Source organism: Vitis riparia, chromosome 9 (assembly GCF_004353265.1).
Source record: "Vitis riparia cultivar Riparia Gloire de Montpellier isolate 1030 chromosome 9, EGFV_Vit.rip_1.0, whole genome shotgun sequence".
Taxonomy (NCBI): Eukaryota; Viridiplantae; Streptophyta; class Magnoliopsida; order Vitales; family Vitaceae; genus Vitis; species Vitis riparia.
This window is the reverse complement of record NC_048439.1, coordinates 17039897-17065590: the sequence shown is the minus strand read 5'-3', so window position 1 is coordinate 17065590 and position 25694 is coordinate 17039897. Positions and strand designations below refer to the sequence as shown.

At 35.1% G+C, this 25694-nt stretch overlaps 1 protein-coding gene and 1 pseudogene across 3 annotated transcripts in view; one reads left to right on the top strand and one right to left on the bottom strand.

The window, feature by feature from the left end:
- Positions 1–8457, top strand: part of LOC117922687 (tRNA threonylcarbamoyladenosine dehydratase) — a 70309-nt gene extending 61852 nt beyond the window's left edge. For all 3 annotated transcript variants that reach the window (XM_034840868.1, XM_034840867.1, XM_034840869.1), the window contains exons 10-11: positions 699–756; positions 8006–8457. In XM_034840868.1, coding sequence (XP_034696759.1) covers positions 699–756; positions 8006–8116 — 169 coding nt within the window. In that variant the 3' untranslated portion in view covers positions 8117–8457. The remainder of the gene's footprint in view (positions 1–698; positions 757–8005) is intronic.
- Positions 8458–15769: 7312 nt separating this feature from the next.
- Positions 15770–25694, bottom strand: part of LOC117921659 — a 28831-nt pseudogene continuing 18906 nt past the window's right edge.

Genomic DNA, 25694 nt, shown 5'->3' with positions numbered 1-25694 from the left:
AGAAACATTTAAAAAACAAAGATTTTTCAGAAAATGGAAGTTTCTAGAAAATAGGAACTTTTGGAGGTGGAAGTTTTTAGAAAATAGTAGCCTTGGAAAATGAAAAGTTTGAAGTATAGAAACCTATTACAATGAAAAGTTTTAGAGTAAATTTACTAATTACGACTCTAAAGACCCTAAATGGGAAAACTTTCCTTTCTTGGGTAGATATTGGAGGACTCATCTCCATCTCTCTACTTGTATGCAATGTAGGTATTCCATGAGTAACAATCTGACAGGGACCTTGCAAATAATCCAATGTTCCACAAGCATTGGGAACGTATTGAGGTAGGTTGTCATTTTGTGCATGAAATGGTGATGAGAAGACGAATGGTAATTACATCTGGAGATCAGCTAGGCAATGTGTTCCCTGAGGGAAAATAATGTGTAGGAGCTTATAAATTGTAATAAGGGAAATTTTCTGCTTGTGCATGTCTATCTCTGTGTTTGTATCTTTACCTAGAACAATAGGAAAATCTTAATGTATTGGTAATAGTTCAGCAAAAGTATGTGTAGTATAACTTATTGTATTTCACCTGTGTACCAATGTGCATATAACAAGTAGGACGATGCCTATAAATAAAGTTCAATATTTCTTTGATGATGGGTTTGGTTTCATTTTCTCTATGCTACTTTTAATATCCATTTTCACCTTTTAGGTGGGATCAGAGAAAGCCAGCGTCTGTTTCAAACTTAATTCTTCTAAAATTTAAAGAGGTATGTTTCATTTCTGTTTTGGCAAATATTTGGAGATTTTCTCTATTTTCATTGTGGAAGGCATGTATTATTTCTTTTTGGCATAGCTTGTGCTGTTGGTGGCACCTTGTTGCATTTATTTCCACTTCTTAATTCATATGCAAAATCCATCTTCTTTCTGGAGAATATGAAAGGTTGGAAGCTACAATCAACTATTGGATACTTTTGCTTCTAAACTAGACAGAAGATTAAAATAGTAATCCCTTTTCTGGGCATGTTTTAATGTCTCATAAATGAGAAGATTTACATGTATTTTGCAAAAAAATTCGAAACAATTTCATATTGTTTTTCAACTTCTTGAATTACTGCTTGGTTGACATTAGTTGTGTCAAGAGTCATCTTAAATTTCATGGAATGGCTCCATTGCAATTTCTAATATTTACATTTAAAAGCTACAGAAAATAAAATGAAATCATGCCATCTCCATTAGATGTCTCAATGCACCTTAATTGAAAATTATTGCTATAAAATATAGTTGAGGTGCTGTCAGAATGGTTCCATTCCCCAACAGGTGTCCAACAAAGTTAGTTCTTGGGGGCTTTCTCAACTATTCATTTTAAGCCTTCATCTACTTATGTATTTCTGTTCTCCAAACAATCCTTACAACAAAAAGAGGGGCTGTGAAATTTTCATTGATAGTCCTTAATGATCTAGGAAGTGAATCTGCTTGTACATGCTTTTATATGAAACTCAGAACTTCCATGAGTTTAAGAAAAATTGAAGTCATTACCCTCTTACTACTCTATAAACATTGCATGTGAAAGAAAATTGGTCTCTGTTTGGGGCTGCCTAGTTTCTTGCCAAGTTGAGGTACATATTATCCTAGAGGACAATGTCAGGGTCTGAAAATTTTTGTTTACATCTTGACACTGATAATGGTATTTTGAATATAAACCCTGATCCATAGGTTCTATTAATGGAGTTATATTAGCTATATATTTATTGGTCATTGTAAAATTTTAAGAAATAGCATTGAAGTTTTGGTGCTATTTAACACTCAATGTTTTAGGACTTCTCCAGAATCCTTTTTATAATGTTCTGGAAAAAGTGCATGTGCCTGGGATGGATGCTGGCTTTTCAGACAAAGCTTACTTGTGCAAAACAGTCCTCGTAGTAGTTTGTCCTCTCGTGATTGTATGTGGTATTGTAGTCTTTTGGACTGCTAGAACTTCAATTTCCCGATGTTGGCAAATCATTAAATGCTATGTCAGTTAAGCCATTATTTCTTTGATTTGGAGACTAGGAACTTGGATGGTGTGGTTACAAGTCTTTGGAGAGCATTTGATTGATAATTAACACCTTATGTTTTGCAGAGTTTAATGGTTGTCTAGTAAAACTTGGTGAGGATGTTCTTTGTCTAATATTAATTATAATTGCTGTAAGACTGTTGAAAAAACATTGTAACATATATATCCCATAAAAAGATCTGGTACTAGAATGCTTCAGTAACATGGAAAACTCACTGGCTGTCATATATTGGTGGTTATTCTGCCATGATCATTGGGTGGACCATGAATAGGATTTGGATACCAATATGAAAAAGCTTGAATGCTGAGGTGCATAGGAGCATTAATCTTTTAAGTGAGTGTAGGGATATGTTGATGTTAGAGAAAGTTCAATCAATTAATATTCCTGTTCTCTATGCTTGAGCTCCATAGCTATTAAATGTCATTGAAATTTCTAAGCAATTGCTCTTAGGAGCAATGAACATCTCTAAATCTCTAGATAGGGTCCTCAAAAAGATGGAAGGCTAGTTAGGGACAACCTTTTCGCTCATAGATTTGTTTTTAATATTGTAAACTTACTGTTGGAATAGTTGACTTACTATTATTATTATTATTATCTTTTTTGGCAAATATAAATAGGCTATACAGATTTGATTGTAATTTAGCCCTATTTTTTGCTCTTAATTTAAGGGGATTAGGATGTTTCCTAGTTCAGCCTTAAAAGTAAGTCAACTCTTATATTTTTATATAGTTGTGTAAATCTTTTAGATAATGAGAATCAATTTTTTCGTTCTTCACAAACTCACATGGTATTAGAGCCTACCTAGGTTCTTTGGGGGTTTTTCTGACAACCTTCATTGCTGTCAACTTTTTTCAAATGGCCTTCATTGCAGTTCATTGTCATTTCCATATTTCTTTTTGATCTTCATCCCCGATTGTGGTTGTTTATTTATTTATTTCTTATTTTTCAAAAGAACTTTATCATCAATCTGTCCATTTATGTCTAAACATCCAAACCAATCAGCCCAAATATCATGTTGTCCTCCACGACTAGGCTTCCATTCACTCTAAAAACCTAACCATGCAAATCTTTTCTTCCAAGTTGAACGGAAAGAACTTTATGGAGGGGTCTTAATCTGCGAAAGAGTCCCCTGAGAAGTAAAGGAAAAATTAAGTATGAACTGGATTAAAGCCTCCAGCAGAGGATGATCCAAAGTAAGAAAGTTGGGACTTTGAGAACTCAATGGTGATGTCTTGGCTACTCCATGCAATGCAACCGGAGATCAGCAAGGCGTAACTACTCCTGCCCACAGCCAAGGATATTGGCAAGGAGTCACAAGAACTTGCTCCTAGGAAGGCTTTGCATCTCAAATATTTCAACTCAAGTGGCAGGTTATCAAAACTTAACAAGGTTCTTCAACTGTCATCAAGTATTATTAAGCTCTTAAAAGGTGTTGACAGAACTAGATCTCTATTAAAATGTAGAGATAGAATCAGCTGCAAATACAGAGAAGATGAAAGACACGCGGGAAAGGGAGTGGATCTTTCAGTTTTTGCTGAACCTAAATCCTGGATTCGACCAAGCATGTGGTCAAATGTTGGGCAAAGATCTTTTTCCCAACATTGATGAAGCTTTTGCTCATATCCGAGGGAAAAGGAGTCATAAGGAGCTAAAGGGTGGTAATTCCAGAGGTCCTATAACTGAGAAGTCAGCCCTTGCAGTGGCCAAACTAGGTTCTAATTCAAGAGACAGCAAGAACCATAGACAAAGAGAAGATATGGTATGACTACTGCCACAAGCCTAGACATATGATGGAAATGTGCTGGAAGCTACATAGGAAATGTCAAAAACTGGAAAGTCTTGATAGCAAAGGAGGGAATTCTGCAGCAAATTGGCGGAGACCAATCAAACCAACACAATGAAAGAAAACCAGCAATCAGACTTTGGGGTTCAACAAAGCTGACATTGAAAGACATAGGAGATTGCTCAACCAACTTGAAGACAACAACGCAACCTCAACTCAAAATTCAGGTTCTTGTTCCATGGTTCGATTAACTAAAAAAGTGTAAATTTCCTCCAAAAATTATTCCAATGCTTGGATCATAGATTCAGGTGCTTTAGAGCATATGATGAGCCATTTTCTCTAGTTACTTACTGTGTTTAGGAAAACCAAAAATAAAAGGGGCTGATGACTCATTTTCATCTGTAGCTAGTCAAGGAACTGTGAAAATCTCACCCATCTTGTCCTTAAATTTGGTTCTTCATGTCCCAAATTTAAACTACAATCTATTGTCTGTTGGAAAGATCACTAAGGACCTAAATTGTTCTTTTGAGTTCATTCCTTTTTGCTGTTGTTTTAAGGACCATTTGGAGAAGACGATTGGGCAAGGTAAGCTGAAAGATGGACTTTGCTACTTGGAGACCGATTGGAGGAATGGTTGTCCAAAGTCCTAAAGTTTGGTTTCTACCCACAAACCCAATTTTGATCAGATTTTTCTTTGGTACCACCAATTAGGACAAACACCATTTTCCTTGTTGAAAAAGTTGTTTCCTTCGTTGTTTGAAAATAATGATGTTAGTAATTTCCATTGTGAATCATGTACCATTGCTAGACATCATCAAGTGAATGTTCCAATAAGAGAATTTCATTTTGCCTCGAGTTTGATTCATTTGGATGTTTGTGGCCCCTCTCATGCTACAATATTTTGGGAACTCATAGGTTTGCTACCTTTATAAATGATTGCACTAGAACCACTTGGATTTACCTAATGATATTCAAGTTGGAAATCTCATCCATTTTTCCTAGTTTCTACAAATTAGCCGGCACTCAGTTTGAGGCCAAAATTCAAACACTCAGGTCTAATAATGCAAGGACTACTTCTACCAATAATTAGTAAGATACTTGGCATGTGATTGCACCATTCTTCAAGCAAGACACGCCTTAGCAAATAGAGGTGGTTGAAAGGAAAAATAGACATCTATTAGAAGTAGATTTGGTGCTCTAGGGAAAGTTATCCTAACAGCTGCATATCTTATCAATAGGATGCCAACAAAATTTCTTGAATTTCCAACACCAATAAAAAATCTCATTGGCTAATACCTTATTTCCAAACTTACAAGGAGTTGGATTGTTATCACTAAAATCTTTGGTTGTCTCCTATCTATAGGTCCAACAGCATGTGTGAAAAATTGGATCCTTGAGTTGTAAAATGCATATTCATAGGGTGCTCGTCCGCCCAAGAAGGATACAAGTTCTATCAACTCCTCCCCACCTGCCTAAACCCCTCACCCCCTTTCTATCTCAAGGAAGAAATATGTCACTTTGGATGTGAAATTGTACAAAATTAGCCTTACTTTGAGGACTCCCATCTTCAAGGGAAGGATGATTCAGAAATGGAAGATAGGTGGTGGAATTTGGAAAACTTAGAAAATATGGATGCTAGAGAAACTGATGGAAAGAACAGAGTTGCAAAAACTTCGGAAGGTGCCGAAGACTATGGCCCTTACTTGAGTGCTATTCCTAATCCTCCTCAGAGTGCCTTTCCCTACTATGAACCTGTTATTTCACCTCCACAAAGTCCTCCTGGTCCTCCCACAAATGAAGAAATTGAATTAGAGAGACCTAAGACTCCATCATGACCTCACCAGCTCCAATTGTCAACCTTGAGAGAAGCAATAAAAATAATCCAAATGTTGGTTCTAGTTCAGAAATTCACTCTGATAATAACATTGATTTGCCCATTGCTTTTAGAGAAGGCAAACTTGTACTCGACACCTCATGTGTTACTTTGTATCCATGCAAAACTTATCACCCTCGCCCTCAGCCTTGTATCCAGGTATATTCACTGTAAAATCTTTCCTCCCACCCTTGTCGGGTTCCTCTCTCTCTAGAAAAACTCATTTGGCAATTTAAAGCCCCATCTAAGGTCAAGGGTTTCACGTGACTAATGGAAAACAGGAAGGTTAATACTAATGACATGCTACAAGTGAGAAGACCTCACAAAGCTCTTAGTCTTGACTGCTGCATTATGTGCATGAGCAATGAATTGGTTGATCATCTCTTTTAACACTGTTTGACAACTTTGGCATTTTGGCATAGATTATTCAGCCTAGCCAGGCTAGATTGGGTCCCTCCTAGGTCCATTTATGACATGATGACACTTATATGCTGCACATTGATCTGGATAGTGTATCGGGAAAGAAATGGAAAGATTTTTAAGGAAAAGTGGAGAAGTTTAGAGATGATATGGATATACTAATATTCCTCTTTTTGCGCTTCAACAACTTCAGCTTTCAAGGGCACCCTTCTCATTGTTATTCAACATAATTGGAATTTGGTGTTTAAAAGGGTTAGAAGTGAAAATCTTAGGGCAAAGATCCTGCCTTTTTAGTAGATGTATTTTGATAAGAGTTTGTATATCTATGAAGGATTTCTCATCCTTCTTATGTGTTTCAATTGCTATTTAATGATTTTTTTTTTCTGATCCAAAAAAAAGAAAAAAAAAAAAAAAGAAAGGAACTTATCACCCTAATATCGAACTTTTCTTTCTCAAGTCTTGTCTCAGCAAGTTCTCAAATCTATCTAAGAAGCTTTAACCTCAAAAGCATGGAGAGAGGTCATGAACAAGGAGATGAGAGTGTTGGGGAAAGAAAAAAAATCAGACCTTGGAAGTATTGGAAGGCAAAAAAAAATCATGGGTGGTAAATGGATTTTTTACAATGAAGTACAAAGCTGATGGCACTTTGGACAGATACAAGGTGAGACTAGTGGCCAAGGGGTACACTCAAACATATGGAATAGACTGCTATAAATGTTTGCACTAGTGGTGAAAATGAATACAATCTGAATTCTTTTATCCTTGGTAGCAAATAAGGATTGACCCTTACATCAGTTTGATGTGAAGAATGCTTTCCTCCATGGAGACTTAGAATAAGAAGTCGGCATGGATATTCCACTGGGTATGAGTAGAAATCTTGGAAAAATAAGTTATGTAAGCTTAAAAAATCCCTATATGATCTAAAGCAGTCACCACAGGCTTGGTTCAGGATGTTCACTTAGTCATATATGAAAGATAGGTTACTTTCAAAGTCAAGGTGATGACACCTTATTCATAAAAAGTTCCTCCATTGGAAGAGCCAATGCCCTAATTCTACATGTAGATATTATTGTCACTGGTGATGCCATTGAATAAATGTAGGGAGAATGGGGTTTTTGAGAATAAAAAAAAAAAAAAGAAAAAAAAAGGCGGCCCATTGATGTGAGTATAGAGAAAGCATTGAAGAAAAAATTTTAACGATGTGAAATTTCAATATGAAAATGTTATGTGAGACTGTAGTTTGAAATGGAGGACTTCAAAGAAATTATAAAGATGACAATGTTGTAAACAAGAAGGATGTAAAGGACACTTTAGGAACTTCTGGTATGATTCGTATCAATGACATAATTTCATATAATAATGATGGTACTTGAGGGTATTAATGAATGCAAGGAAATAATTTTGCCATTTGCTTTTCTGTATAGCTCACTTCTGGCAGTGTGGTGCGGGCAAGAACGGAAGACACATGGTAAAAAGTTCATGGATTCTTGCTGTCAGTTAATTGGACAAGCAGAATCATATTCAAAACTACTAACAAGACTTGTTTGATCATGGTTGTCAGTTGACTGGACCAGCAGAATCATATTCTAAACTCAGAAATATATTATTACATAAAGAGAATTTTGATTATTGATCAGTCTACTTTTGGCCATAGCGATTTTAACCATTTAGAATCAACCTCAATGACAAAAACAGGCAGTATATAGTAACTGATTAGATGAAGTGAATATATTAATATTGGAAAATTTCTTATTCTCACTTTTGATGTGGTCTTTATGCTCATTTCAAATTTATTAGGACTTCTGTTCTCATTTTGTATTGATTTTTGGAGAAACCAACTTTGTTATTACACTAAGGATTTATTTTTATTTTTTTTGTCTAATCAGGCAGATGAACATGAATCAAGGACACTTGATGATATAAAAGAGAAGGAGCCAGAATATTTTAATAGAGTGACATCTGTGCTCAAGCGAGCTGAACTGGACTTCGGTTTGTAAGCATCATATACTCCTGTGGTTAGGAAGGAAAGAGGCAGGTCTCAAAAATGAGAAACTTCTGCTTTGTGAGCTGAACTGACTTCTCTTTTTTTGTTCAATTTTGTAATTTGGACCCTTTTAATTTCTAATATTATATATTTATATGTAACTTTCAGGGGGTATAGCATAAAGTTTTTTTCTTTTCTTTCTTCTCCATGTAAGAAAATTTGGGCAGTGTTATTGAGGCTGATTAATAACTTGCCCAGCAAAATTTTCTTGGAAATGTCTTCCTCAAAGAAGCCACAAAATACCACCTGTTCTAATGCTTAGTTGTGTAATCTTATATGAATCTGTTTGGTTGGCAAAATAACGTCTGCTTTGGTTATATGAACTAGTGTTTGCTCACATTTGGTCCCAATGTTTAGATACGAGTTCTTACTCTTTTGAACATGTTTCTAGGAAATTAATTCAACTAATACACAATTAATCAAATTTAAGAAAGATAAATACCGGGATAAATTAGTGAGGAAATTGAGAAAAATTTAAGCACAGACCACTACAACTCTTCTCTCCTCTCCTCTCATGGTTTTGGTAGATTTTGCTTCGAGCTTGGTGGATCAAAGTTGGACACATTTTATGGTGATCCCAAGTCCTGATCGAAATACTCTTTTTAGTTTTTGAAATGCACACCTTAAAATTAGTATTTTGGTTTTACAAGATGGGAGGCTAGTTGTTTGGTGAGATACCCTTGGTTGCCCTTTTACTTGATGAAGGAGACTCCTAAGTGTCTCGCCTCAAATTTCCCTTGGTGAGTAGTTAACGTTTCAATCTAAATGAATGAATTATATTTTCTCAGTCAACTTAACTATAATTTATTATTAGTTTGTAAATAAATTTGTTGTTGAGAGATCACTTTCAAAGAAGGTGAATTTGAAATTTTGATATTAGAAATCATTAAGGAAAGACTAATCTCAATCATGGAAAAAGGCTCCAAAGACTTGTTTGGATTGAAAGAAAATAAAAGGGAAGTGAAGAAGAGAACTTAGAAACTGATCTCTAAAAATTAACATTTTCTAATCTCTAATCTATGCATCTAAATGGATACGCATTTACTCTACTTAGAGGCAAAATAAAGTTAGAAGAAAAAGTAACCACTTGGGAACCTATGCTTGGCTCATTATATCTCAAGTTCGGAAGAATGTGCCAAAAATTTGAAGCGTATATTCAAACTTTATTTTTCAGATGAAATATGCCAAAAGCCCTCAAGGATGCTTTTGCCCTTGATAGGGTGATTTAAACTACCCAAAATCCTGATCTCTTACTATGCTTTTCCACTCCTTACGTTTCTTGTTGCACCCACTGTCATCAATCTCAATCCGCCCATCGTTTCTTCAACTTTCCATAACCTTTTTGGCAATCTTTCACAACTTTTCAAGCCTCTCACTGCAACCAACATGGATCTTCCACTCTTTATTCCTAAAGACACCAAAACTAGATTAGTAACTAAACTACAATATAACGATGATTATGCGGTAAAAGTTAAGAGTTAAAACTTAAAAGTGTCAAAACCATAAAAAAATAAAAAAAATAAAAAAAAAAAACCTACGAGGATATGCATATTTTAGCCATTATCTCCCACTAAAGATTGTGAAGAAGAGTCTTTCACTTGTAAATGGAGCAGAGACTACCAGTGATTCTCAATTTGAACTTAAATATGGTATATTTTCTTTGTGCTTTCTTATGGAAGTTGAAATACATAAGGTTCTCATAATTTAAATAAAAAATAAAGTTTTTTGTTTGATATGGAAGGGAACGTTATTGTCCCCTTTAAGATGTGGTCCTCCAAGCAATTCATTTGTTTGTTATGTTGTATATTTGTATGATATGGAAAGTGTAATATATGAGCATAGAGGCTAAATGTGCATATTTTGAGTAGGGAAAACTTTTGCCTTGTCATGAACGGGGCTTTTTCCACTTTGCTAGGAATTCCTTGCTTCCATTCTCAGTTTGCTCCATCCACACTTTTTGTAACCACTTGCACATCTAACTCTAAGCGCAGTTGCATAGCTGAGCAGAATTTTATCTATAAGCATCTAGCTACCTCTACAACTAACTTCCAAAAATTTGCTGTACTGCTTCCACACTGCCAGCTCCTATCTTATATGACTTTGAGTTGTGAATGTCACCTCATATAGAATATCCTTGCCATTCTTCGTCTATTGTTTACTTTTTCTTGGAGAAGTTGACTGAGTCTCTCTACAAGTAGGAGGCGGTTGGTGCGTTCAAAGCACAGAGAGAGGGGTGATGTAAAAGAATGCACTTTGTACCTTGTTCTAGGATAGGATAGAATAAAGTAGTCGTTGCATTCAGTCTTTATTCTTGATTTTTGATGGTAAAAATTTCAACAATCTCTAAAGCTTCTGGATTTCTTCTACCAATTTGGTCAGAATTTTTAGTTTTCCATTAAAATTGTCTATCTGTTTAGCTGTCAGTGTTTGTTTTAGTTTGTGATGTTATGTCTTGAAACCATTAGCCAAGGTGAGGAAAGTTGTGGGTCACTCTATTCTAATTGTTTCTAGCAGTTAAGGACCTTTAAGTTTCTAAGTTACATGTTCGAACATGACTTGTTCACAAGTCTACCACCAAGAGAAATCTCATCATCATCTTCCAATCTCTCCACTGAAAATTTTGAATTTTTCTCTCCTATTTTCCCTCCAGCCAATCTCTCCCCTGGTCCCCTCCTGTCTCTCTTTATGTTCTCTTACAACTCCTCTTCTTCTTCACTTTTCCAAACGTCTTCCTTCTTTCTATTTTATATTTTTTCCCCTCTCACGTTCTCCTAGTTTTCCTATTCCAATCCCCCAGCACCCTAGAGAATCCACCTTTTCCCATGCAACCACCACTTCCCATGATGTCTCTCCCTTTCTTTCATCTTCTCTTGCTTCCAAGGTAAGTCTTCTTTTAGAACCATTTAAAAAAAATGAATAAATAAATAAAATAAAATAAATGAATAATAATAATAATTGTAGTAGTAATAATAATAATAATAAGAATAATAGAAACAGTAATAACAAAAGCAATCTTAATGGTGATCATAACAAAAAAAAAAAAAAAAAAAAAAAATAATGACTCAAAAAGTAAATAAGAAAATGAATAAATAAATATAAGTACATGACACATTCATAAAGAAGATTATGCAAGCTATGTAAGCCATGCAAGTTATGCAAGTTACATGAGCCATGCAAGCTATGTGAGCCATGGAAATGACTTACAAGTGTTGGGGTAAGCCTAAGCAAACCAGGTACACCTAGATGGGCCAAGTGTGCCTAATGGGCTTAGGATGCCAAATGAGCCAAAATATGTTTAAGCAAGCTGTCATAAAAGTGTACCTAGTATCCAAAGTGGCTCAAAGAGATAAGCTATATAGGTAGTGATGGGCTACTAGGAATTACTATAGAGTACTGAAAGAGTACTTAATCAGGGCAAGTGCCAAAGGGACAAAATGGAGGGTCTACACTAGGCGGAATGTGGAGTGTTGGAATTATGGGAAAATAGGTCACAAAAAGAAGCATTGTAGAACATCAAAAAAGAAAGAAGAAAACAAAGGTAATGTTGTGAATGTAGTCACTGAGGAGATACAGGATATGTTACTTATGTCAGTTGATAGTTTTATTGATTCTTGGGTTTTGGACTCAAGGGCATCTTTCCACACAGTTGCACATTGAGAATTTATGGAAAAATATGTTTATGGGAAGGTGTATTTAGCATATGGCGAACCATTGGATATTGTGAGTATTGGAGACATTTATCTGAAAATGTCAAACAATGTTGTGTGGAAGATTCATAAGGTAAGACATATACCAAAATTGATGTGTAATCTTGTTTCAGTAGGGTAGCTTGATAATGAAGGACATAATGTGGTCTTCATCGGTGGTGTGTGGAAGGTTACGAAAAGTGTCATGGTTGTTGCATAAGGGAACAAATTGGAACATTATACATAACATCTAATTGTGGAAATATGGTTTATGTAGTTGACAGTAATGCTAATTCAAATTTGTGTCATTGTAGGCTTATACATGTGAGTAAGAAAGGATTGAAAGTACTCATATCAAATGGTAAATTGTCAAGGTTGAAATTTGTTGAGCACAAATTATGCGAGAGTTGCATTTTTGGAAAAGAAAAAATGGTGAGCTTCTCCAAAGTCGACATGGAGGTGAAAGAAGAAAAATTGGAGTTGGTTCATACAAATGTGACTTAAGCCTAGTGGGAAACTATAAATACCCCTTTAGGGCCTAGGGTATCTAGGTCTTCTCATTCTCTATTTTTCAATCCAAAGAGAAAACCATAACCTCCACCCTTGAGATCTCCACCATCTCAATACCTAAACACAAGAAAAAGTCATCAAGCGGAAGTTCTTGTGTGTATGAGAAGCACACTAGAATCACATAGATCGTATGCACGAGAACCACACGGGAATCGCACAAGACACCCATGTGGATAATAGCATGAAGAGAGATTATCTAGTTTTTATAGGTCTATTCTTCACCCCAATGAATTGATTTGGGAACATCTAGATCTAGATATGAGCACTTTTCTCTAAATCTTTATTTTATAATGGTTTTTGAAGCCATTATTTTTCACTATGTTAGATCTAAAGAGCCTTGAGGATAGAATGCATGCACCCTATGAGATCTAGGGCATGGGAATGAAGTAATCCAGGGCTCCTAACAACTATATCACGAGGTTTGATGGCTCTTATATTATTTTACTATTTTATGTTGATGATATGTTGATTATGGCAACTAGCATACATGAGATTGACAAACTAAAAAAAAAAAAGAGTTATCAGAGGAGTTTGCATGAAGAATTTTGATGCTGCAAAACAAATCCTTGGGATGAGGATTACTAAGGACAGGGAGATCTTTAAACTATTGCAAGAAGAGTATGTGAGGAAGGTACTTAGTAGATTCAATATGGTTGGAGCGAAACCTGTGAGTACCCTTTGGCTAGTCACTTCCATCTATCCAAAGATCAATCACCCTCAACTAAACTAGAGCGAGTTCACATGGCCAAAGTGTCTTATGCCTCTACTATTGGCAATCTTATGTATGCTATGGTTTACACTAGACTGAATATAGCACATGCAATGGGAATTATGAGCAAATATATGAGTAATCCAAGAAAACAACACTGGGAGGTAATGATTAGATGGTTTGACAAATTTCCTAATAGTTTGTTAGAAAATGAGATGAAAGATTTGATGAGTAAAATGCAAGCTACAATCATCTTGTCATATGGGAAATGAAATTCTCAGGGAAGTTTCAGATGAAACTACTATTTTGGGAATTTGGTTAAAACTAGAAAGTCTGTACATGACAAAGTCTCTCACAAACAAGTTGTATCAACTTTAGATGGATGAAGGCAATACAATTAAGGATCATCTTGATCTATCTAACAAGACTATTCTTGATTTGAAGAGTGCTAATGTAAAGATTGAAGATGAGGACTAGGTTGTTCTGCTACTTTGCTCGCTTCCTAATTCCTATGAGAATCTTGTTGACACGATGATGTCTTGAAGACAAGCCTTATTAATAAGTTTTTTAGGTTAAGCAGCGAGTCAACATTCTACTAGAGGTGTTCTAGTTTTTACTAATCTGTCTATTTATTTCTCGATTATTTATATTTTGTGTAACCTTTACCACTTAGTTATATTACATTAAGTAAAATAAAATTATGTGATCATTATATTAATTTGATATATATTTTTTGTTCATTACATAATATCTTAGGTTTCTAAATGAATTGCTAGCTTAAAATATATAGCATTAAGATATGATTTCTACAAGTCCTAAGTTTAAGTCTCATTGCTTATTTATTTCTTCATTTATTTATCTATTGTTGGTGATCTATATAACCATACCATCTAATTACAATGAAATACTAATATGATTGTGTAATAATTTAACTTAATATATATCATTACCTTATATCATTAGTTCTTCCATTAATTAGTAACTTAGTATTGTACCACAAGAGGTGGTTAATTTCTATGGGCTTCAACTTTGAATCTATTTGTTTGCTTATTCCCTCATTTAGCTCTTTATAACTTGTGATTTATACAACTAGTACCATGCATTTATATTGTAGTATAAATTCAACACACCAAAAATCCCTAAGCCTATGCTTGGTTCCTAGAAAATTTAAGACAAACATACGAGGAAAAGAAAATGAAGAGGAAAATAGAAGAAAAGAAAAAGAAAAAATAAATTTGAAGTAAATAAATCATTTTTATATGTTATTTTAAATTCATTTTACTTTTTTTTTTCTCTTTTATGTAAAAAAAATCAAATAATTTAAAATTACATAAAATTTTAATTAATTTTAATCATATTTGTTTTTATCCATATCTTCGTAGTGAACCTAAACATGATAAAATCATTTTTCATAACATTTTTTTCCTCAATACTTTTTAGGAACCAAACATAATGTTAATCAACAACTTAATATAGTATCAAAGGAGTTGTGGTTGAGTCTTGCTATTTGTTTCTTCCTGTGTTTGCTTCATTAGCATGTTTGGTTCCCGAGTGAGGGAAAATGTAAGAAAAAGAAAATAGAAAAGAAGAATGTAAAGAAAAGAAAAAGTGAAGGGAAAAAAAAAAAATCTAAAGTCAATAATTTATTTTTTTATATAAATTTTTAACTAATTTTATTTATATTTTATTTTCTTTCACATTTTTTATAATGAAACCAAACATAAAAAAATTCATTTTTTTATTATTATTTTTTCTTTCCTTAATACTTCTTGGGAACCAAATATAACATAAATACTTCCCAAACCCCAAAAAATTCAACCCATCGAGGTTTGTAAGGGAAAGGGCCTGCACCATACACATTTGTACCATTTGGAGGAGGACCTCAGATGTGCCTTAGAAAAGAGTACGACCGTTTGGAGATTACTTGTGTTCATGCATCATTTGGTGAAGAGTTTCAAGTGGGAGAAGCTCACTCCAAATGAGAAGATTGTAGTGAATCCAATGCCTTTGATCCCCACATAGAACCTCCTAATTCGCCTTCTTCCTCACAAAACCTAATTTTCATATATGTCCAAAAGTTTTATGCCATTTTTTATAACTTAAAAAAAGAAAAAATAAATAAATATAACTTTTATCACATGAATAATTTGCATTACTTGAGAGTATGTGAAAGGTTATATTATTATTCTGTACTTCAGCATCAACTTGAGATATTTTATTTCTATCTCTTTTCAACCTTGAAACGCAGGCCTAACTTTTATTTTTAAAATAATAACCATATTTTGATTAATCTAACCTCCTAACTTCCTTCATCCCTCAAGAAGGACAAAGGGTAATAAGAAAGTTTTCATTTGTTACCCATCAACTATGCCTTATGGCCTAATATTGTTAAGCCTTGGTGCACTATACCTATGCAAAACTTGCATACACACTCATTTTTTAGGCATTGAATTACCATCAATGTTTAACATTACTCGACAATACCCTTAATTATGCTTAATATGAAATCCCACATTGACTAGAAAGAGAAATTTTTTATACTATATATAGGGAATTTCTCTTTACAAATACATTTTAAAATCCAAATTCAAAACAGACAATATCTATCAAGAAGGGGATTGGGAAGAAACGTTCCTAGCATCATAGATGTAATGAATTCCTTTAAACTATGCATGATTTTTACATTCTAAACCGGTGAAATTCTTTTAATCAAACTACACACACAACCCTTTCCACGATTGTCAATTACATAAATTTGATGCCTAGGGCCTCCCCAGCATACATGCCTTTCCATGGATCAAAATCAAGATAAGCTTAGGTTTCTTACAGATTATCTTAGACCCTATAGCCACATATTATCTTAAACCCAATAATGTTTCTTTTCCCAGAAAATTCAAGCAACACAAAGCAGAAAAGTCCTAACCGGGACCCTTATTCGCTATAAACATGACAAGGGCTACACCCAGTAGACAAGCATGCATCTCATTCTTTGGAACGTTATAATTACATTTTCAGGAAGAATGAAGTACCCGAGACCGGTATTCTCCAAGTGCCCATATAGGAAAAATGTTCCGATATGCAGAATAGCTGCTCATACAGTTCTTGTTGAAGACTCCCATGATTTCCTGTGTGAAGAAATGTTGAAACTATTAAACCTATTCAGGCATGGGAGTCAGCAAAGTTGTTGCAATGGGAATCAGCATGCATACTCATTTTCTAACCAGACATGTAATATATATAATTGAAACAAATTACTAAAATATTTCTGGGGTTGCAGATCAACTTTCTTATCCAAATTCCAAGCATTTGGTTTCGAGCTTCCTGGGGTTTTCCTAATGATTCTCATGACAAGTCTTTCACATTTGGTACACGTTTTCAAGAGCTACAAAGGATCAATTAAATGGTCATAAGCCTGATACTGTTACAATGTCTTTGAAGTATTACCCTCAATCGTCAAATTGTTCCATTAACTTTTACCAAGCAACTTTAACAGAATGACAAAGGCCTGTTTGGATGCAGTTTTTAGAACCTTGTTTCCTGTTCATGAAAAAGGAAAAAGAAAAAAGAATGCCAGAGAAAAGGCATTTGGTGTGTGCAGATAAATTACAGAAAATAAAAGGAAAAAATTTTGAAAATCAGGGAAGAAGCATGGGGCAGGAATAACTACAGATAAGCTCTTAACTTCCTATTCTAAATAATTTCGATTTCTCACAGGGGGAACCAGCCATTTGGTGACCACATAATTGTAGTTTTTGCATACAACAGAAAAAATTAAAAATAAAATAAAATAAAAAGAACTAAAGCATATTCAAGAGGATGTTTGGGAATTTATAAGAGTTACCTCCTGAGGAAAATCTCCATTCTTCATTTGGGAATTTATTAATATCCTTGCAGCACGGTGTAGTGGGTTTGGATCTCTCCCAGCCTTTCAAAAGGAAAAGAACAACAAAAAATAGAAAGTAATGCAATGAATTGAATAAAGTTAAAAACAACTAAGAATTCACAAAAGCCCTGAAACCATATCCAGTCATGGAAAAGCAGAAAAGCAGATTTAACATATAAACGAAGGGGGTGGAGAAGCCCCCCATATCCCATGCTTGCATATCTCCCAAAGGTACCTTCTGATAGGGAACTCATTTTTCAGTCAGTTGCCTCATAAACAAAATGATTTCATCAATTTATGGGAACTTTCACAATACCTCATGTTTCACTAGAATGATTGAAGAAGATTTATGGTGTAAATCTAGAAGAACATACAATTACTTGAAGAAGATTACAATCTGGAGCGATAAAAAATAGAAAAAGAACTAACCTAGTCTGGATAAGTTTGGTGCATTCTATGAACACGCAAGCAATAGAAAGAGAAACTCAAGGGATGAGGCTATAGGTGAAACAGTTTGGAGCAAAGAATTAATGTCTAATGAAAGAATAACTGCTACTTTCTTTTTGGTGCAACTATTTCTTCAGAACAAATGTATGCATCTATAGGTGAAAATCGTGACAAAATCTGTATCAGTGAACAAAAAGAAAAAGATCCAAATGCCTGCCTTAGTGCACAAAACACCAAACGCAGAAGCCAACTTTAAATATAAATATTCCAAATTATTAGAAAGAGGGAAATCTTGCAGTGAGGTATCCCTACAGCATAGCCCAAGAGCTAAATCAAATAATTTAGATATTTTAGACCCTCTCCCACTGAAATTATCATAATACCCCAGACTTCTAACTAAAATCCCAACTTATTAGAATGTCCTACCATAGATTGATTCTTTTCTTTTCACCAACAAAGAACAAACATACCAGATATGGAGAAACAGAGAAAAATGGTATGGGCAGCTTTAATTAACTACACATTATAAAAAACCTTGAGGACGCTAAATTAGCATCAAACAGCACCACTAGTCTCCAACTTTACCTGTCCAGCATCAATGAGAGCCAACATAGCCCAAGCAGTATTGACATTATGTGGCTTATCTTCAGGGAGATTTGTGTACACCTGTTTAAAGAGGCATTAGAATAATCAACCATACAAGGTAGAAGATATGAATTATTATAAATAGTATCAAGATAGATGACGAAGAGAGATAATAAATGAATGTGAATTGGATTAGGCTATTCCTAAAATTGGTTAGAATGCAGCCAAACACATCTTACTGAAGTTCATTAACTTGTGTCAAATTACATGATAAATCAAGGTTCTTATTGTTATTCAACGCAAGTAAGATCTACGGGAAAAAACTCTACTTAATTCCAAAGAAAAGGTACACTATTGGTGCTCTGCAATAAATTCTATGCTGAGCTACCACGAAGAAGATAGCAATCTTCATAAAAGCTCAACTTTGCAGATTTATAAGGAGCATTTATTAAGAACAAACATCATGAGGCACACTAGAACTATAACGGAAAGAAATTCCACATAGAATGGAAATCAAAACCTTGTTCTGGCATGACAGATAACTCTCCCCCCAACCACCTGAAGCAAGCTCCTTGGACAACAGATAATCACAAGCCTTACGAATGCAGGGGCAATTACTGTATGTGTTTCCAGCAGCTATCAATCCCTTTATTCCAAACCACGCACCATAAGTGAAACAGACTCCCCACGATCCATACCTGTCAAAAGTACTCAAAATCAATTGCACACATAATGACTGCCCTGTAACCCTTACAAATATTAGGTACTGCTTGCATTAAGCTGAGAGATTGATATTCTTCAAATTGATGAATGAGTTTTTTTTTTTTTTTCTCATTCATACTTTTATTCATTCATGTATAGAGTATATACAAAGGGTAAGTATCATTCTAATAATGGGAAAGAATGATACAAGGAAGGAATGATATAAGAAAATAATGATACAAGGAAAGGAATTATATAAGGAAAGAATGATACAAGGAAAACATTCATAATATCTCAACACTCCCCCTCAAGGAAAGAATGATACAACGAAAGTATTCCTAATATCTCAACACTCCCCCTCAAGTTGGTGCATAGATGTCACACATGCCCAACTTGTCTAAAAATTTTGAGAACACTTGTCTTGAGACAGCTTTGATGAGGATATCAGCCAATTGATCTTCTGATCGAATTTTAGGCAATTCCACAATCTTATCATCCAACTTCTCCTTAATGAAGAATTTGTCCACCTCGACATGCTTTGTACGATCATGTTGTACTGGATTATGTGCAATGTCACATGCGGCTTTATTGTCACAAAACAATCAGATTGGTTGCCTAGATAGGTAACCTAATTCCTGTAAGAGGAGTCTTAGCCATAATGCCTCACAAAGTCCTAAAGTCATACCCCTAAATTCTGCTTCTGCACTTGAACGAGCGACGACATTCTGCTTCTTACTTTTCCATGTCACAAGATTACCACCTACAAAGGTAAAGTAACCAGATGTAGACCGCCTATCATCCACTGCACCGGCCTAATTAGCATCAGTATATATTTCTATACTCCAATGATCAATATTTTTAGCGAACAAAATTCCCTTCCCAGGAGCATTCTTCAAATACCTCAAAATACGCATGACTGCATTCATATGTTGTTCTCTAGGATTATGCATGTATTGACTCACTACACTCAGTGCATAAGTAAGATCTGGTCTTATATGAGCTAAGTACATTAATCTCCCCACAAGTCTCTGGTATCTTCCTTTATCGGTTGATACTTGATTAGGCTCAACACACAATTTCAGACCTTCTTCTATTGGTGTATCAACAGGTTGACATCCCAACATTCCAGTCTCCTGTAAAAGATCTAAGGCATACTTTCTTTGAGACAAAAAAATTCCTTCACTCGATCGAGAAACTTCAATCCCAAGAAAGTATTTCAGAGGACCTAGATCTTTCATTTCGAATTCTCTAGATAGATAATTCTACAAAACTTTTCTTTCTTCAGGATCATTTCCTGTAACTACCATGTCATCCACATATACGATGAGTGTCGTAATCTTACCATGTTGCTTTTTCAAGAACAAAGTGTGATCTGAATTACTTTGACGATAGCCAAAAGCTCTCATTGACTTTGTGAACCTTCCAAACCATGCTCTCGGGGATTGCTTCAACCCATACAGTGACTTCTTCAATTTGCACACCTTTTGACATTGTTTTTCTGACCCCATGCATCCTGGTGGAAGATCCATATATACTTCTTCAGATAACTCGCCATGCAAAAAGGCATTTTTTACATCAAACTGTTGTAATGGCCAATCCAGGTTTGTAGCTAAAGACAGTAATACTTGAACTGTGTTGGTCTTAGCTACAGGTGCAAATGTTTCTATGTAGTCAATTCCATAAGTTTGAGTGTACCCTTTTGCTACCAGTCTTGCTTTAAAACGTTCAATACTACCATTTGCCTTGTACTTCACAGTATAGATCCAACGACACCCAGTTGGCTTCTTTCCTGGTGGACATTCTACGAGTTCCCATGTTTCATTCTTCTGCAATGATTTCTTCTCTTCATTCATGGCTGCTTTCCACCTTGGATCAACTAAGGCTTCCTGCACACTATTAGGAATAACTACAGTAGATATGATTTACAAATGACTTATTTGATTCAGACAAACGATGGTTAGACACATAGTTGCTCATGGGATATTTGACTTTGGTAGACAATTCAGGTTCATATGTGGGTTTAGGAATACCTCTATTATGACGATGTGGTAACCGTTTCATGAATGGATCAGGTTCCAAATTAAGAACACCCTCAGCAAACGACGATTGGTTTGGTATCTCAGTGAAGGCATCTTCGGACCCAAATTGTTCAGATGGTTCAATTGTACTATCTTTCCCCTCTTTTATCACCTCTTCAGCTTCTAGGTGGTCATTACTACTTGGTTCACCTACTTCTTGGTTCACTAGTTCAGATTGTCCAGATTCATCCTCCTTAAAGATATGATAATCATAATCGAAAGTCTGAATTTCCTTATGGTACTCCCCCTGAAGTTCAGACTCAAATGAAAAATACATCGAATCTTCATGAAACACCACATCCATTGTAATAAACATTCGTCGAGTTGGAGGATGGTAACATCGATATCCCTTTTTGTGCAATGCATATCCAACAAACACACATTGCGATGCACGAGAAGTTAACTTGGTGCGTTGGTATTTCTGTAGATGCACAAATGCCACGCAACCAAAAACACGAGGAGGTAGATTTGGGACGGTTGGGGCAACTACGACATTAATAAGAGCTTGGAGAGGTGTTTTGAAGTCAATTGAGCTGGAAAGTACCCGATTGATCAAGTATACGACAGATGTGATTGCTTCTCCCCAATAAGATATCGGCATTTTTGTTGTTATCAAGGAAGCACGAACAACCTCTAACAAGTGCCGATTTTTTCGTTTAGCGACTCCATTTTACTGGGGTGTATTGGAACAAGTAGTCTGATGAATGATTCCATGTCCTTCCAAATACTTTTGAAGATCAAAATTATGATATTCTCCACCATTATCGCTACGTAGAACCCGAACCTTTGCATTGTACTGAGTTTCAATCATTTTATGAAAATTTTGAAATAACAAGTTCACTTCATCTTTGGTCTTCATCAAGCATAACCAGGTCATTCTGGTACAATCATCAATAAAGGTAACAAACCAACGCGAGCCACTCAAAGTTGGGACTTTGGATGAGCCCCAAACATCAGAATGTATAACCATAAAAGGAAGCGGACTTTTATTCAAAATTAACGGAAACGAAACACGATGGCTTTTAGCCATTTCACAAATATCACAACGGACACAAAAAATATCACACCTTGCAAACAAACTAGGAAACAATTTTTTTAAATAACCAAAGGAAGCATGTCCCAAACGTCGATGCCACAACCAAATTTCAGACTTTTTCTTCTCCCCCTCAGATCCATTTACCATCAAGGCTTGTTGCAACTTATTGGAATCCTTTGACTGCAAGTCCAAGTAATAGAGTTTTCCCCGCTTAATACCATAACCAATCGTTTGTCTTGTTTGGATGTCCTTAAAAACATAAAATTCAGGCCAAAAAATGACAATACAAGATAAGGCTATAGTGATTTGAGAAATTGACAAAATATTGTAATCTAAAGATGGAACAACTAAAACAGAATCCAATTTCAAAGTATCAATAAGAGTTAAGGATTCTTCCCCAATGACTGGTGTTGTGTTACCATTGGCTGTGGAAACAATTTTTTGTGAGGAAGGTTTAAGGGGTGAGACCCATCTAGAATCAAAAGTCATATGATCTGTAGCACCAGAATCAATTATCCATGTACTATTAATAACGGGTGTAGAAGTATTTAAAAACTTACCATCATTATTTGTAGTGGCTACCAATGCAGAGGCATTCTCAGTAAAATCAGCCTCTGTTTTTATTTCGACAACAGCTACAATTGAGGTTTTCTTGGAATATTTCTTCCGTTGACCATGATTATGATCCCACCAGTCTGGATATCCCACAATTTCAAAGCAACGACTCTTGGTATGATCAGTCTTATTGCAGTGAGTGCATTTGAAGGTTGACTTATCAATATTAAGGCATGTCTTAGGATGGTTGGTCTTGGATTAGTCCTGCCAATTTTGGGTTGATCGTTGTCGGACTACCATAGCTAAGGTGTTGAACCAGATCTTGGGTGGTGGCTAGCCTTACCGACAAAATATCCAAGATTTCAGTTTCATGGCTCTGATACCATCTTCAAATTAATGAATGAGTTTTTTTTTTTCTCATTCATACTTTTTTTCATTCATGTACAGAGTATATATAAATGGTAAGTATCATTCTAAGAATGGGAAAGAATGATACAAGGAAGGAATGATATAAGGAAATAATGATACAAGGAAATGAATGATATAAGGAAAGAATGATACAAGGAAAACATTCCTAATATCTCAACACTCCCCCTCAAGGAAAGAATGATACAAGGAAAGTATTCCTAATATCTCAACAGATATAACAAAATAGCAAGAGCATGGAGCTATGGCAAAAGAACAATTTCAAGGGCTTGTGCAGAGATGCAAAAATAATTAATTAAATAAATTAAAACTAACCAAGAGCCATCAGGAGCCTGTATGTCTTTAATGAACTTGGCAGCCTTAGAAATACAATTTTCTATTTCGTGCCTTCTATGCTCAGGATATAATTTCTTGAACGATGTTAATGCTTGAATTGCAGCTGAGGTACATTCCACACATCTGCAGTGCCACCCAGGTAACAGCATATAAGATTTTCTCCATCAAATCGAACTATAAGACAACCCACAACCCCACCCACCCCTTTCCCCCAACAACCCACCTCTTTTTTTATTATTTTTTTCCTTTTTTTTTTTCTTTTTTTTTTCTAGATGGGTGAAAACAAACTAGAATTATGCGTAAACATTGGAAACTAAAGAGTGCTTAAAATCTTACGAATAATCAATGACAACGTCACCAAAAGTTTCAGTAGGATTGATTAACTGAAAGATAGAACAAAAAGAACAAACAGTTTGAATTTATTCCCAACACAATTAAAATAAACTACAATTTAAGATGTGGAGGGCCTTGATAGCACCACAAATTTATTTAATCAAGCAAAGATGAGATCACGTGTTGATGGAAATAAGGAGAATAATGGTGTTGTATACCCACATGAGGTTTAGTTCTTCAGCTTCAGCATAGCAAATATTCGGAACATTCTAAATGTGCAAACATGCAAAGAAATTAAGAAAAAGAAAAGTTGAAAACTGTAGTTTTCACATACACTTTCAATTTTCTAAAATGTTTAGTTCTATCACAAACCTTAACAAGATCGTTGCTCAATTAGTTCCTTCGGATTTCCGTCTTTGTGACGCCATCCTGGGTTCTATCTCACTTTATCTTTAGTTCCGTTGGACTCCCATCATTGCGAGGACATCCTAGGTTCTATCTCAATTTATCTTTAGTTCCTTTGGACTCCTTTCATTGCAATGCCCTCCTAGGAGTGCCAGATGCTATTTAGCTCCCAAGCTTCAAATTAACATAAACTTGCAATTCAAATATAATCTTTATCCATTATCCTTCAATATTGGAAAGAAGACATTCTATTATTCAAATGAAGCTTATGACATATAGTATCTATCTAAGGCCTCGTTGGGATAGTTTCTAGCTTTAGCTTTAGCGAGATTCTGAACCCGTGATTTTAAAATGGCAATCTTGGAATCATGAAAGTTTCATTAAACATAAAATAGCATACAATATAAGTTTAAAAGAATGGCTTTATAAGAAGTGACATTGCCATTGCTTTCTATTAAGCTCCTAAAGTTAGAAGCAGCTTTATTAAAATTATCCAAACACATATAAGCTCTTTTCTGGACTTAAAGAACTTTTGACTCGCATAAAACCAATCCAAAAATGACCTAAGTGACCTAAGCAAGTCTATCCAAATTATAGCAGATTCCGGAGCATGACATACCACTTAATGGCCGGTTCCAATCCCACACATATTATCAAGTAGCAATGGAGCTGCTGTATGTAATATGACCTTCCTCAATCAATAAGCAAATCAAGGTGTTGTTTCAAGTGCAACTTTGCCTTCAAGAAAAGAAGAAAGAAAGGAAAAAAAGATAGGAAAAAGAGGGAAAGAAAAATAAAATCCTATTCCATCTATCTTTGGATTTCAATAACAAGCCCATCTCACCTTCTTTTCAATAATAAAACTAGATGACAACTCATTTTATTTAGAGAATCAACTGTGGAGGAGGCTTCTCCATGAGAACTAAGGTCACAATAGTTATGGTATATGGAACTTTCTTTATCTTTAAGGTCCACATAGTTTGTGAAATATTTTCTACCCTGGTTCAATAATCATCAGTAAGATGGAAAAGCAGATTCATTGCTAAAGGAAGAATGATTGAGAATGAGCAAAAAACAGAATTTATAGAACACTGAATTCATTACCAGAAATCACAAAAAGAGAGCCAGAAATCTAGCATACTCAGTGAAACGTTTCACATGTATGCTTTTAATGTGGACATTCATTTTGGAACCCAATTTCCTACTTATTGGGAGGGAATGTGTCATGGACTGTATATGCCACATTCATGGGGCAACTTCAGGTGAAAATAATAAAATGGCATCAGTATTTATCAAAGTTACCTCCACCCATCGGTAAGATCTTGTCAATTCGTATGTTGCACAACCACCATCTGCATTCTGTTGAGATTCCAAGGAAAAATCTATAAAATCAGTACAACACTTGCCTGAAGTCAGACAGCAGGAATCTTAAATATTGATAATCAGAAAAGACGGGAGAACAGGCTGAACAAGGAATTATAACTGGTTCCCAAAGCACACACTTGTAAAAATCTTCAACACAAAACTTGAGTTGAGAATCGCATTCTAGGTATGCTAGCAAGATTCAAAAACAAGTTTCAGCCAACAAGCATAAATTTGTAGTATACAAGTATTGTAAAATCTGATCTGAAGTCATATAATTATTGGAATAGTTTTGTGGCCTAGAACTTTTAAGGCAATAATAAATTTTTTAGAGAACAGGTCAAAATAGTACCTTCAGTGGTTTGGGATAGATTGCATGATCCACTCTTCAATAATTGTTAAGTAGGAATGGACTCTA